We start from the raw sequence: 14764 nt of genomic DNA on the forward strand, positions 1-14764 counted from the left end.
GACACCTTCAAATAATCTTTAAAAGAAAACAGAAAAAAATATCATTTAATCTTCGTTTCCATTTATATTTGCTATCTGAGGTTTTTTGACACTTTTTTCTAGGTTTTGTCGCTTTTTTAAAAAGCTTTTGACACTTTTTTTGCATTATTGGTGCAGACTGTAAAGCAACCCGCAGTGTTTAAAGCCAAACCTTTTCCAAATGTCTTACGTGACGTAAACGCAGCATAAGATCTTCATTTCTAAACCAAAAGTCATAACCAGCTCTGAAAAAAACGTGTATGGAGTAAGACGTGTTGGACTATATTCTGTTATGTTGGGTTCTAAAGGAGTACTAACGTGTACGGAGTAAGATGTGTTGGACTATATTCTGTTATGTTGGGTTCTAAAGGAGTACTAACGTGTACGGAGTAAGATGTGTTGGACTATATTCTGTTATGTTGGGTTCTAAAGGAGTACTAACGTGTACGGAGTAAGATGTGTTGGACTATATTCTGTTATGTTGGGTTCTAAAGGAGTTTTAACGTGTACGGAGTAAGATGTGTTGGACTATATTCTGTTATGTTGGGTTCTAAAGGAGTCTTTAACGTACGGAGTAAGATGTGTTGGACTATATTTGTTGTTATGTTGGTTTCTAAAGGAGAATTAACGTAAATGGAGTAAGATGTGTTGGACTATATTCTGTTGTTATGTTGGGTTCTAAAGGAGTTTTAACGTGTACGGAGTAAGATGTGTTGGACTATATTCTGTTATGTTGGGTTCTAAAGGAGTACTAACGTGTACGGAGTAAGATGCTTTGGACTATATTCTGTTGTTATGTTGGTTTCTAAAGGAGTTTTAACGTGTACGGAGGAAGATGTGTTGGACTATATTCTGTTGTCATGTTAGGTTCTAAAGGAGTTTTAACGTGTACGGAGTAAGATGTGTTGGACTATATTCTGTTATGTTGGGTTCTAAAGGAGTACTAACGTGTACGGAGTAAGATGTGTTGGACTATATTCTGTTGTTATGTTGGTTTCTAAAGGAGTTTTAACGTGTACGGAGGAAGATGTGTTGGACTATATTCTGTTGTCATGTTGGGTTCTAAAGGAGTACTAACGTGTACGGAGTAAGATGTGTTGGACTATATTCTGTTGTCATGTTGGGTTCTAAAGGAGTTTTAACGTGTACGGAGTAAGATGTGTTGGACTATATTCTGTTGTTATGTTGGTTTCTAAAGGAGTTTTAACGTGTACGGAGTAAGATGTGTTGGACTATATTCTGTTATGTTGGGTTCTAAAGGAGTACTAACGTGTACGGAGTAAGATGTGTTGGACTATATTCTGTTATGTTGGGTTCTAAAGGAGTACTAACGTGTACGGAGTAAGATGTGTTGGACTATATTCTGTTATGTTGGGTTCTAAAGGAGTTTTAACGTGTACGGAGTAAGATGTGTTGGACTATATTCTGTTATGTTGGGTTCTAAAGGAGTATTAACGTGTACGGAGTAAGATGTGTTGGACTATATTCTGTTGTTATGTTGGGTTCTAAAGGAGTTTTAACGTGTACAGAGTAAGATGTGTTGGACTATATTCTGTTATGTTGGGTTCTAAAGGAGTTTTAACATGTACGGAGTAAGATGTGTTGGACTATATTCTGTTATGTTGGGTTCTAAAGGAGTACTAACGTGTACGGAGTAAGATGTGTTGGACTATATTCTGTTGTTATGTTGGGTTCTAAAGGAGTTTTAACGTGTACGGAGTAAGATGTGTTGGACTATATTCTGTCATGTTGGGTTCTAAAGCAGTTTTAACGTGTACGGAGGTGTTGGACTATATTCTGTTATGTTGGGTTCTAAAGGAGTTTTAACGTGTACGGAGTAAGATGTGTTGGACTATATTCTGTTATGTTGGGTTCTAAAGGAGTACTAACTTGTACGGAGTAAGATGTGTTGGACTATATTCTGTTGTTATGTTGGGTTCTAAAGGAGTTTTAACGTGTACAGAGTAAGATGTGTTGGACTATATTCTGTTATGTTGGGTTCTAAAGGAGTACTAACGTGTACGGAGTAAGATGTGTTGGACTATATTCTGTCATGTTGGGTTCTAAAGGAGTTTTAACGTGTACGGAGGTGTTGGACTATATTCTGTTATGTTGGGTTCTAAAGGAGTTTTAACGTGTACGGAGTAAGATGTGTTGGACTATATTCTGTTATGTTGGGTTTTTAAAGGAGTACTAACGTAATGGAGTAAGATGTGTTGGACTATATTCTGTTGTTATGTTGGGTTCTAAAGGAGTTTTAACGTGTACGGAGTAAGATGTGTTGGACTATATTCTGTTATGTTGGGTTCTAAAGGAGTTTTAACATGTACGGAGTAAGATGTGTTGGACTATATTCTGTTATGTTGGGTTCTAAAGGAGTACTAACGTGTACGGAGTAAGATGTGTTGGACTATATTCTGTTATGTTGGGTTCTAAAGGAGTTTTAACGTGTACGGAGGTGTTGGACTATATTCTGTTATGTTGGGTTCTAAAGGAGTTTTAACGTGTACGGAGTAAGATGTGTTGGACTATATTCTGTTATGTTGGGTTCTAAAGGAGTACTTTAACGTAATGGAGTAAAATGTGTTGGACTATATTCTGTCATGTTGGGTTCTAAAGGAGTACTAACGCGGTACGGAGTAAGATGTGTTGGACTATATTCTGTCATGTTGGGGGTTCTCTAAGGAGTTTTAACGGTAATGGAGTAAGATGTGTTGGACTATATTCTGTCATGTTGGGTTCTAAAGGAGTTTTAACGTGTACGGAGTAAGATGTGTTGGACTATATTCTGTTATGTTGGGTTCTAAAGGAGTTTTAACGTGTATGGAGGTGTTGGACTATATTCTGTTATGTTGGGTTCTAAAGGAGTTTTAACGTGTACGGAGTAAGATGTGTTGGACTATATTCTGTTATGTTGGGTTCTAAAGGAGTACTAACGTGTACGGAGTAAGATGTGTTGGACTATATTCTGTCATGTTGGGTTCTAAAGGAGTTTTAACGTGTACGGAGGTGTTGGACTATATTCTGTTATGTTGGGTTCTAAAGGAGTTTTAACGTTTACGGAGTAAGATGTGTTGGACTATTATGGCGTTATTTTTTAGTCAAAAGTTATGGAGCGTGTAAGATGCTCACGAGCACATTATGTTATTTCACACGCGCAAAAATGAACCTTCAAGCTGGCATGATAAAAGTACTCGCGCACAAATTCAACAACCGAGAGGTGTACAGGTAGCTGCGAGCGAGCGCCTGGCATACTCTTACTCTGCTTGTACAGTGGAATCCTGCTCGCGCGCAGCGGCCTTCTGCTCGCGGAGTGCTGTTTTGCTCGCGGGTGCTGTTTTGCTCGCGCAGTGGATTTCTGCTCGCTCAGCTGATTTCTGCTCCCTCGAGTGTACATGACTTTTGACAATTTGGGGGCGGAAACCAAGGAGGGCACTGACCCCTCTTATGATTGGTCACTTTCACACAGGGACATCCTTGATTGACAGCTCTCATTACAGGAAGCACGGAGTCAAAGTATCTGACGGACTTCAGTCATTCAGTTAACACTGCACAGTGGACGGAATGGCGGCGACACCTGAAGATGTAGGCGTAAGTGATATTGATGATATGATGGGGGCTGTGTGTTTGACAGTGTTATAGCAATTTAATCTGAAATTTGTTTGGAACATGTAAGTAGCTGACATAAGCTAATCAACCTTAACTAGCAAGTTTTAGGCTAGCGAGCTAGCAAACTCATCAGGGGCTAACGTTAAGTTTTTATTTCTATTTTATTTCTTTATTTTTTATTTTTTCACCTTGTTAAGATCAGATATATGAATATTGATTCAATTTCGTATACGTGTTAAAATTGTAATTTGACAAAATGTTAATAAATTTTGTGAAAAAAAAAAGAAAAAAGTTAGGTGTCTCTCAGCAAACTAGCGTTTTAGTCAGTGCTGCATGTGTAAAACAAAACGTAAAGTATGGCCAGTGGTTCCCAAACTTTTCATGGCAAGTGTTTTAGTTGAACTAGTGACCATGTATGTTACTATAACATACAGCGTTTTCAAGAACGCCTCTTGACTTGGACTTCTTACAGTTTGCTTGTCGGCAGGAGCCTGTACCTCTGGGAAGCACTGTCAAGGCATGTAAATGTCCCCCCGGATATTGTACAGTGTTAATTTCATGTTGTTTTCCACTTCAACAGGACATAGTCAGACGTGAGATTACTTCCAGGCTGATCATTAAATTAGAGTCAGCGCTTTCAAGAACGCCTCTTGACTTGGACTTCTTACAATTTGCATGTCGGCAGGAGCTGTACCTCTGGGAAGCACTGTCAAGGCATGTAAATGTCCCCCCAGATATTGTACAGGCCTTAAGAGATTTCCTCCATCTGGTCATGGACCACATTGAAAATGCTGAAGTTACCAGCAGTACTGTTGAAACTGTAGCTGGAGAGATGGGGCGTCCCAGGTACAATTTAGAGAAGGAGAGACTTGTTGAGCTTTTGGAGATAAATCTGTCTGTGGACTGCATCGCAAAGTTACTGTGCGTTTCAGCCAGTACAGTCAACAGACGGATGAGGGAGTTTGGTCTCTCTGCCAGACAGAACTACAGCAATGCTACTGACCAGGAGCTTGATAATGCAGTCCAACGCATCAAAAATGAAATGCCCACAGCAGGCTATAGTATGGTCAAAGGGAGGCTAAAGTCCATGGGAATCCACGTCCAGTGGAGGAGAGTTACTGCATCAATGCATCGAGTGGACTCGCTTGGGATTCTTTCTAGACTGACTGGACTGGGCTGCATTGTGCGAAGAACTTACTCTGTCAGGGGGCCCCTTTCACTGTGGCATGTCGACACTAACCACAAACTTATCAGGTCAGTACTGTACAGTACAGATTATTCATTATTTATTTATTTTGTTAAATATAATGATGCAGACACTGATAGATCTCAAAGCATAAGTATGTTGCCATGACATTTCTACAATAAAAATCCAGGTTGAAACTGGTAATGTAGGTCTTTATTTTGTTCCCATCAGGTACAACATTGTACTTTTTGGTGCAGTGGACGGCTACTCCAGGAAGGTAAGATTTCATTTCATTGGGTCTTTTCATGTGTTGGCCTTCTGTGTAAGCAAATTGCTATGTACACCAAATAATTACATGTTGCATTCAGATGGCTGAAATACTACCCTGTTGACGTGGGAGAAAAAGTTATTATATAGGGTGCCGCATGGTAGTAAGAGTCATTAAGGAGTGTTAAAATATCAGATTCCCTGAGGCATAAAGGGACCAGAGTGTAATCCAATTGTACATGTAAGATATTGACAAATAGTAAATGTACATTTATGAAAATGTCTCATAACACAGGTGATGTGCTTGAATGCTGCAACAAACAATCGTGCATCAACCGCATTCACTGCCTTCAAAAAAGCTACTGAGAGGCATGGAATATCCTCAAGGTAAGTTTTTACAGGCTTCAAGGTACAGACACAAACATGATGGATGTTATATTTTAAGAAAGTATTTACTGTAAACTCAGGGTTCTCAAGGATTATATTTTTAAATGTTTCCTCACTACACTCTACTTCCTTATACTCTCCCAGTCATAGCCTTAGCCCTCCACGCTGAACACGTTTATTCTGACACAATGTAGCAATTTATTTCTGTGTATTGTACATCACTGACAGATTTTAACACACTGGTCATCTGTGTGTGCACTTCAGGGTGAGAGGTGATCAGGGAGTGGAGAATGTCGAAATAGCCCGATTTATGTTCACTGTCCGTGGAACTGATCGAGGAAACTTCATGTCAGGAAAAAGCGTCCATAATCAAAGGTTTTTCTTTTTTGTATTTTGGATGCTTTTACCAAGCTAATAAAGAGGTCTTTTGTGTGTAAAATCATAACATACTAACATTTTATCATGTCCTTGATTGTTAGAATAATAATTTCTAAATCCGTAGGATTGAACGTTTGTGGCGGGATGTCAGAACATGTGTGATATCAAAATATTACAACGCACTCCACAGCCTAGAGATGGATCACCTTCTTGATGTGTCCTCCAGAGGTAAGGGTTTGTCTCATCATATTGTGCTATTTATCATCTACTTTCTATAGTCTTGGTCAGTTAAATGTTTCCTGTGTCTGTGTACTATTATTATTTGATTTGTGCATGGTTTGTAAGGTTTGTTGTTGTCCTTCATCTTCTGTTGTTGATTTTATTTAATCCTAGTAACCATTCCATACAGGAGGTCTTTGTCCCCTGCCAGGCCGTTATTGTAAATAAGTAACTGTTCTTAAAAACTTGCCTGGTATAATAATAATCATCATGACTTGAGGTTGAAAACAAGGAAGGCGCAGGCATCCTTATAATTGGTCAATTTCAACACAATTGGATTGGTTAACAGATGTCTGGAGCACTTTAATAAACATTAATGGCTAGTCGTATATCACTGTAAATCATTGTGGAATTTTAGAAATGGTTAAATACTGGGGAAAAAAACATAAATCAATGAGATGTATTTACGAAAAGGCAAATCAATGATTAATGTTATGTTTTCAAAGCTCACCTGTGAAAAGTAACATACTCCTACCCTGTCCCTTTATAGAAGATCTTTTGACAGTCCACCTGACATTCCTTCCTAAACTGAAGGCAGACCTGGAGGCTTTTGTGGAAGGATGGAACAACCACCCACTGAGAACAGAAGGGAATAAAACTCCTGAGCAGATTTGGCACTCAGGAATGATGCTTCGACCGATTGACCAGCCAGAGAATCTTGAGGTTGTTTTTTTTTCCTTTTAAAACAACTAAGTTGCTACAGTAAATTTTATATCCAAAATGAGCTGTTAATGTAACCTTGAGATGGCCCACCAGGCTCTAAGCAGTGTAACACATCTTCAGCTGGTGAAACAATCACAATTGATGCAAATGTTGGTAATACAGTTCATATGCACTCAGTAACCTCTTTATTAGGTACACTTGTACTGTTTAACACTAATACGAATATTTAAGCACCTGATCAAATCAATTTGTTGCATAGTACAAACCCTAAATGTTTATCTTCAGCTAATGTTGAAAAGCCAAACAATTGGGATAAACAGATTACATTAGATGCTGTAAACATGGGATGACTAATGATAGCGGTATTTTTCTGTCTTGTTCGACTGTCAGGATATTGAAGAGCCGGACATTGACTGGGATGTTGCAGCTGACTATGGAGAAGATGTGGATGGTGTGATAGAACAGCAGCTAGTAGAGCTTCAGCTGCTGATTGAAGAAAATAGAGACACTGACACTAGAGACCTTTACCTCCTATGTCATGAATATGTGCTTCAGGCTTTGTCAGGTGTTTAATGTTTGTTTTTGTGATCAGAAAGTGATGTAAATAAAATATAAAACAACCACAGTTAAATCTTTAGATTTATTCTTTTTAACAATAGAACAACTTTGTTGTACACTTGTTTGTACACAGTAGTAGAAAATAGAAACAAAGTGCAAAAAGGGTAACAAACTTACCAAGTAACTTAAACAAGTAACAAGGACCTTAAAATGCTACTTTAGTGTCTGCTGAACTCGTAACCACCACAGATTGCCTCAGTTAGGTTGTTTTCAAACTCTTGGGAGGTGGCTAAGTGGCGTGTAGGAAATGTAATGGCAACAGCACAAGCATTGACAATGGGGTAACAAAGGCTATGTGCCCCATAGCGGGAGTCGCAGTCATGATCAAAATTAACAGTTATCTTGAATGCCTCTCTCTTGGATTCGATGAGTGGAACACGTGCCTGACCTGTGACCCACTGAAGGAAGCTCCGGACTGACAGGCGCTCCCCCCCACCATTTGTTCCGTGCACAGCTGCCACGTGACTTTGACCTTCAGGGCTGCCCTCTTCTTGGCTGTCTGCTTCTTCTCAGAGACAAATACAAATAAGTAATTTCCAACATTTCTGTTAGTACAAATGCATTCGTCATATACATGGCGGGGGTTTGACAGAATACACATACGAATATAAACCTAAAGAGGGAGTAACTAATAAAAATAGAATAAAATGAAACCGGTGGAAAACAAGTGTATGATAGTATGGTAAGAGTGATGGACAAGGATTATAGAAAAAGGTGCTAAGCAGTGTGTTACCTCTGTCTTCCAACTTTTGCAAGAAATCCTGCAGAAAATTGATGATCTGCATCTCTCGCTGCCGTCTCACAGACCCTTCCTCACTGAAATCAGGAGATAAGCGCAAGCGAAAGGAAGTCTACATTCACCTAAAATAAGGAAGCAAATCAAATGCTTAAACACGGTAAAACAGTAAGGATTGCAGATTTAAATTAAAGATTCGTTTTATGTTTTGGCCTGTAGCGTTTAGCTCTTTGAACACACATTTGAAGGCAGCTTAAAGTAAAAATGCAGAATATGCCATAAGAGCAAGTCATCAGTGTCTCTAACAGCGGCTGTTCTAATAAAATAATTGTTCATTCACAACGTTACTGACTTCCTGTAAGTGGCCGGGGACAAAGAGCTGCTGTCACATCTGGGTGTGCTGTGCTAACACCTCATCTAATCCGTAGAGCCTCAATCCCTCACGCAGCTGGTTCAAGATCGGGATCAGCCTCACCAGTGCATGCAAAGCGATGGCACTAATAAACAGTAAGAAAATAAGGTTTACACTTTATTCTATGGTGTCCTTGTTACATGTACTTACTGTAGTAATAACAGTAAATGATGCATAACTACATGCAACTAACCCTCAACCAAATCCTAATCCTACCCTATTCCTATAGTAAGTACATGTAGTTACTTAATATTACTCTGTACTTAAATATATAATTGCACTGTAACAAGGAAACCTTAAAATAAAGTGTAACCGAAAATAATACTGTATTGATTCAGAGTTAAATTTTTAACACTAAAGCATTTTGTGACAAATATTTATGTGTTATGTTCATGTTAACTTACTCTGTGATGGCCTTTTTTTGGTCAACATTTATTAGCCCAGTGTAGCCACATGTCACAATCGCATCTGATAAGTCTATCAGCCTTTCTCCACCTTCTGCATTTTCCACCTGAAAGTACAGACACAACCTTGATATTTGCAAAAAGAGACAAACATTGTCTGATAACTTTATATGCCTGACTTGGAAAAATGTATGCATTACACTGTTTAAATACCTCTGTCATCAGATTTTTAATATCCTGATCAGTGACTTCGAGTACACCAACATCCTTGTCCATCTCCCCATGGCACAAGAAATGGTAGCACCATCTTGTAAGGAAGTTTGGTGCAGGACCCCTGCACCAAACTTGTGGCGGCAAACTCCCCACAAGTCCTTTTGTGACAAAGACAAAAGCTATTTAGAACAAAATGGCAGTGGACTTTTACTACCTAATTAAACAATACAAAGTCATATATTTTATATGACAGACTGTGGCACATACTTGAAACTGTTGTCCTGGTAGTCACAGATACTGTATTTAGGGTTTTTCCCCCTTTCCCCATCTCCTTCAAAAAAACGTGCTTCACACACCATTTCTGTAAAGAACAAAGAGCTGCTTTTGTCAAATGTATTAAATATGTATAAGATATTATTCACATTGATAATCTCTTAAATGTGCTTTTCATCATGTGTGTTGACCTCGGTGGGGCACACATACCGGTGAGGAAACTACTTCGAAGCGCGCCTTGGTCTATTCCATTTTCTCCAATGAAGGAGACCCTGAGGAGATTCTTTGGGGAGGCCTGTTTTGCCCGCTACTGTTCAGCCCTTTGAAACATCCTCTTAAAATGACAACACACAAAAAAAATACAATACATTAAAATCTACACACCGTCAGTTCACTAATATCTATCCCTATTTGTTGTTAAACAACAAAAAAAAAAAAATTCCCATCTAAATTAAGGCGAGGGAGTAACATAGAGGATACAAAATCAAACTTTGTAAGATACAAGAAACTTAGAAAAGCTTTTACCTCTCCCGAGACACTTGCATGCACATGGATGTCGTCTTTTGTAAATAGTTGACTGCACAATGGACAAGCAACCTATGAAAATAAAAAATAGTGTTAAATATCCATTAAAAATGCAGATGTACTCTTTCAGAGGTCAGATGTAAACATGCTCTTTGATGAGAACAGATCATGTAAAACATTTCACTGGTTAATTCTTAAAACCTAAATCTTAAGAAGAAACAGAAGCAATTTGCTCACCTTACTCTCCAAATGTGATGGCTGCACATCATCAGATGCCTGTAAAACATTTCTGGGTCATTCACATCAGATATATTTGAAATAAAATTATAAATGTATGGCTCAATAATATGAAATGCTATGTATGATCTCTTCATTTGTATTGATAGCTTACCACTTCGTCATCCAAGTTGATAGTGTCATCATCACTGTGGGTCTATAAAAATTAAATATCAAGACTTGATGACTTACAAAAAAACAATAGTTATAAACAACAGTGCCAGAAGCAATTTGGGGTTAAGCTGACAGGGACACTGCTAACATGGTCCCATACCCAATAGTTGCTGTGAAATTTAAGAAATGACACAATGACCAACCTGTATATTAAATAAGGAGAAAGAACATCAATGTTATAGTTTCAAATCAGCAAGCCATACCTCAACCTTGACTTTAGACTGGATACATGTCTTGACATGGAGACCGAGGAGCTGCAGAGGCACATACTCCTGGCATGACACACACTGGGCTTTCGGCATGGCCTGGAACTCCAGAGCTGTGAAGGGTAGGGGAGAAATGTCCAGTGTGTTCTGGATGGGCATAATGTAGAGACAGCCCTTGCCTCCCCAGCTCTTCACAAGGCTGGCCCCTGTGTATCCTTCCTCTTCAGGTGTCAACAAGTTGAGTTTCCATTGACCTGATCCTCCTGTTTAAGTTCAAATATTAAACAAATATTTATTTTCTGCCCCTTGTTGGAAGGATCATACTTTTAAAACATGACAACTTTATAACAAACAAAAAGATTCAATAAATTTCCTTTGCTTGGAGAAAAAAAGTCAACTCAATCTCTTGCTTTTTACCCATGGCTTTGTGCAGCATCCAGGCACCCTCCAGTTCTGACATCTTTGGATACGTCTCAGAAAGAATGTGTGTAATCTATGAATTTTAAGTGTGTGAGTAAGATTAGCAAATATTTAGCAAATCAATGAGCTCAAGACAAATCTGTTCATTAGAGTTATTGGCAGCATTCCAAAAATAAATGATATGGTTATGGTGGCTAAGATTGGGGCTAATGTTTTCACTGGATATGCTGTTTTAGTATAGGTTTATAATATTTTGTGCAAATTTCAGTTCTTACTTCATTAAGTGTCATACCACATACATCATTATGGCAAGCATCCTCTGGAACATTTACAGTCCTTCTTCCTAACCCAGCTTGTAAAAGCATTAGCTCATCAGATGGTTTGGGGGTTCTCTCAGTTGGGCTGTCCAGAAGAAAGAATTGGATTGGCGTTGTTTTGGTGCCTGACCTTTTTTTAGACAATCGCGAAGGAGGCCTACACTTCTGCTTATCTTTAAATAGTCCAGGGAAACACCTGTAGAAAGAGGAGTAGATGAAATTCAAATTAATTTGAATCAGCAGTCAAACAACTGTGTGAGGAACTAAAGAGGGCTGTTGTTGAAACAGCTGAGATGCATCCTTTGAACAACATCCAAACCTGGCCATATTCTTTTGAACTGCAGTCCCTGAAGGTGCCTGTGCAGGTCCACGCACCGCATTGTGCAATTGTGGTTCCTGGGATGTGTCCTGCCTGGATACCCTGGCTGAGCTTGACTGTGCATTGCACTGTCCCTGAACTTCATTGTTCATTCAACATAATTAATTCACTGACATCATGTAACTTCTGTCGTGTTATAGGCTAAATGAATAGGTGAGCTGTATGATGATGACAGCAACACTACACTTCCATGACGAATGCAATAAGTTGTTCCACAAACAGTATTTATATATTGTTATATGTATACAGGGAAATCAACATAATGTAATCAAACCACACATGTTGTCTAGAGATGGCAATGCAACCTAGTAAAGATAGTTACTCATGATACATACTGTTTGGTGTTGGATTATTCAATGTAGCTCTCAGCCTGGCCACCAAATTGAGGGCCATATTGCGCAAATCGTCCTAGAGGAATGGGGAGAAATAAAGAAATGTAACTGAAACAAACACCACCACAAATGAACTACTTTAACGTAATAAACATTTTAGAAAATAGTTCACCTCCTCTTTTGCGTTCGCCATTTTCTCTTACATCTATAAACGGCAAGATGAGCAGCTGGATCCACACAAAAATACAATAAGGGACAATGTGAACGTGGCTAAGTTACCCAACATTCAAAACAGTATTTTACTGCATTGGATGTTAGCCTGCAAAATCAAATGCATTAAATCAGCGTCAATAAGAATAGCACTTTTACATGTGAAAACAATTATGTTATGATTCAGTTAGCCATAACGTTAGTTGTCTAAGATGCAGTTTTTAAAGATTAAAAGTTTTAAAATGAGTGTCGGTCGATCATCACAAGTGTTGGCTAAGGAGTTAGCTACAGAACGAATAGCCTAGCTTTACGTTACTTGTTGCTCAAAAATATGTAACGGTAATGTTAACTTACTTAACAAAACGTAGGCTTCATCGTTCGCAAATATATACATCGATGGTAATTGATTTTACTATGATCTGCGCAGCATTTTAAACGTGCAGACAGAGACATTTTATGTATATTAGAAAAGTCATTCAAACTCAACTCACCCACTCTTCTTCGGTGGTAACTTAACCTGAACTTAACCCAACTCCGTGCTTCCTGTAATGAGAGCTGTCAATCAAGGATGTCCCTGTGTGAAAGTGACCAATCATAAGAGGGGTCAGTGCCCTCCTTGGTTTCCGCCCCCAAATTGTCAAAAGTCATGTACACTCGAGGGAGCAGAAATCAGCTGAGCGAGCAGAAATCCACTGCGCGAGCAAAACAGCACCCGCGAGCAAAACAGCACTCCGCGAGCAGAAGGCCGCTGCCGGCCGCAGCAGGATTCCACTGTACAAGCAGAGTAAGAGTATGCCAGGCGCTCGCTCGCAGCTACCTGTACACCTCTCGGTTGTTGAATTTGTGCGCGAGTACTTTTATCATGCCAGCTTGAAGGTTCATTTTTGCGCGTGTGAAATAACATAATGTGCTCGTGAGCATCTTACACGCTCCATAACTTTTGACTAAAAAATAACGCCATAGGACTATATTCTGTCATGTTGGGTTCTAAAGGAGTACCCAGCAAACACATACCCTTTAGGGAACGTTCCCTAAAGGTTCTCTGAAGGTAATACCTTTAGGGAACGTTCCCTAAATATACAAAACTTGAACGAAAAACAAAACCTAGGGAACTTCCCAAAGTTCTCTGAAGGTAATACCTTTAGGGAACGTTCCCTAAAGGTAAAATATTTTGCAACCTTCAGGGAACGTTCTCTTAAAGTTGTTTTTGTTGAACTTTTAAAGAACCTTTAGGGAACGTTCCCTAAAGGTTCTATTAAGGTTATTTTTTTTTTACCTTCAGCTAACCTTCTCTGAACGTTCCCTAAAGGTTCTGTAAAGGTTAGTTTTGTAGAACTTTTAAAGAACCTTTAGGGAACGTTCCCTAAAGGTTCTCTTAAGGTTATTTTTTTTTACCTTCAGCTAACCTTCTCTGAACATTCCCTAAAGGTTCTGTAAAGGTTAGTTTTGTAGAACTTTTAAAGAACCTTTAGGGAACGTTCCCTAAAGGTTCTCTTAAGGTTATTTTTTTTTACCTTCAGCTAACCTTCTCTGAACGTTCCCTAAAGGTTCTGTAAAGGTTAGTTTTGTGAACTTTTAAAGAACCTTTAGGGAACGTTCCCTAAAGGTTCTCTTAAGGTTATTTTTTTTTTACCTTCAGCTAACCTTCTCTGAACGTTCCCTAAAGGTTCTCTTAAGGTTATTTATTACATAGCTTGGTTGAATTCTAATGTAGAATGCGGTCTGTTATTTCTTGATAACAGACCGCTGCTAAGGATAACACACCGTTGCCATGCAAAAGCAGAGCGTTGCCATGGACGCAGTTCTGTTCACTCTGGAGGACAGCTATCAATCAATCCGCTGAAAGAAGTCCGGATAATTTAGCCTATCAGCTGTGGCAAAAAGTGGGGAAACGTGGAGCAACTTCTGTCCTCCAATTCAAGCAATGACAGCAGATCTGATGAGCGTCTATCGCTAGTATCTTTCTATACCGTCTATCAGGGGCGGATCTAGAAAAATATTTATGGGGTGGCGAGAGGGGGGCAGGAATTTTTGAGGGGTGGCAACATATGTCAGACGTATATTTACTGAATTTAATCAGTTATCACAGTTTGATGAGAAATAGTATGTACACACTACAAAAGGGCACAGGCTGCCATTTACAAACTCATACAGACAAACTTCATCTCATGCAATCAGTGTCCTGCATTAGAGGTTTCATTTGAAACAGTTCATATTAGGAATAAGTGACCGTACAATGTGATCTCACTTAATAGGAGATATAGAAGTATGATAGAAGTAAGGGGCATTATCACAGGAAAGGCATTAAGTTAAGACACAGGTGATGAGAGGCAGATGTGTGAGAGGGGAAGCAAACTGTTTTGGACTGTGTCAGAGAGGAAGCGTTGCAGGCAGCATTTGCACAAAATTAGGAACTGTCATTGATTAGTTATAACCATTAAACTGTGTTAACACACACTAACATTTTAGCCTGGGAGAGTAT

General features: G+C 39.0%; 2 protein-coding genes and 2 long non-coding RNA genes across 7 annotated transcripts; 1 reads left to right on the top strand and 3 right to left on the bottom strand.

The window, feature by feature from the left end:
- The first annotated feature begins 332 nt into the window (after window positions 1–332).
- Window positions 333–7404, top strand: LOC120575391. Of its 4 annotated transcripts, XM_039826174.1 has the most exons (10): window positions 663–2051; window positions 2848–3027; window positions 3084–3609; window positions 4208–4881; window positions 5045–5090; window positions 5376–5467; window positions 5732–5842; window positions 5970–6073; window positions 6615–6787; window positions 7178–7404. In XM_039826174.1, exons 3-10 carry the CDS (start codon window positions 3583–3585, stop codon window positions 7358–7360), a joined length of 1410 nt encoding a protein of 469 aa, XP_039682108.1. In that variant the 5' UTR covers window positions 663–2051; window positions 2848–3027; window positions 3084–3582; the 3' UTR covers window positions 7361–7404. The 4 variants fall into 4 exon arrangements, with proteins under 4 accessions (XP_039682112.1, XP_039682108.1, XP_039682111.1 ...); XM_039826178.1 differs by lacking the exons at window positions 663–2051; window positions 2848–3027 and adding an exon at window positions 333–352 and having other exon boundaries at window positions 3028–3609; XM_039826177.1 differs by lacking the exon at window positions 663–2051 and adding an exon at window positions 2651–2664 and having other exon boundaries at window positions 2848–3609.
- Window positions 7405–7408: 4 nt separating this feature from the next.
- Window positions 7409–8234, bottom strand: LOC120575405. Its single transcript, XR_005641980.1, has 2 exons — window positions 8139–8234; window positions 7409–7910 (listed from the first exon to the last, which is right to left on the bottom strand). It is a non-coding gene; the product is annotated as an uncharacterized LOC120575405 (long non-coding RNA).
- On the bottom strand, window positions 8230–9291 carry LOC120575404. The gene is made up of 4 exons (XR_005641979.1): window positions 9171–9291; window positions 8958–9064; window positions 8494–8638; window positions 8230–8266 (listed from the first exon to the last, which is right to left on the bottom strand). It is a non-coding gene; the product is annotated as an uncharacterized LOC120575404 (long non-coding RNA).
- Window positions 9292–9750: 459 nt separating this feature from the next.
- LOC120575337 lies at window positions 9751–12767 on the bottom strand. Its single transcript, XM_039826055.1, has 10 exons — window positions 12245–12767; window positions 12076–12148; window positions 11681–11819; window positions 11344–11557; window positions 11042–11117; window positions 10622–10887; window positions 10360–10401; window positions 10206–10244; window positions 9969–10040; window positions 9751–9777 (listed from the first exon to the last, which is right to left on the bottom strand). Exons 1-10 carry the CDS (start codon window positions 12263–12265, stop codon window positions 9751–9753), a joined length of 969 nt encoding a protein of 322 aa, XP_039681989.1. The 5' UTR covers window positions 12266–12767.
- Window positions 12768–14764: the final 1997 nt, after the last annotated feature.

Source organism: Perca fluviatilis, chromosome 15 (genome assembly GCF_010015445.1).
Source record: "Perca fluviatilis chromosome 15, GENO_Pfluv_1.0, whole genome shotgun sequence".
NCBI classification, from domain to species: Eukaryota; Metazoa; Chordata; class Actinopteri; order Perciformes; family Percidae; genus Perca; species Perca fluviatilis.

Excerpts from the sequence above, each read along its gene's own strand:
- LOC120575337 (XM_039826055.1), bottom strand. The coding sequence starts at position 12,265 with ATGGCGAACGCAAAAGAGGAG. Across the intron at positions 11,558-11,680 it reads GTTCAAAAGAATATGGCCAG|GTGTTTCCCTGGACTATTTA; the intron begins GTTTGGATGTTG and ends CTCTTTCTACAG. Across the intron at positions 10,888-11,041 it reads GATGCTGCACAAAGCCATGG|GAGGATCAGGTCAATGGAAA; the intron begins GTAAAAAGCAAG and ends GAACTTAAACAG.
- LOC120575391 (XM_039826178.1), top strand. The coding sequence starts at position 3,583 with ATGGCGGCGACACCTGAAGATGTAGGC. Across the intron at positions 5,091-5,375 it reads TGGACGGCTACTCCAGGAAG|GTGATGTGCTTGAATGCTGC; the intron begins GTAAGATTTCAT and ends CTCATAACACAG. Across the intron at positions 6,074-6,614 it reads TCTTGATGTGTCCTCCAGAG|AAGATCTTTTGACAGTCCAC; the intron begins GTAAGGGTTTGT and ends GTCCCTTTATAG.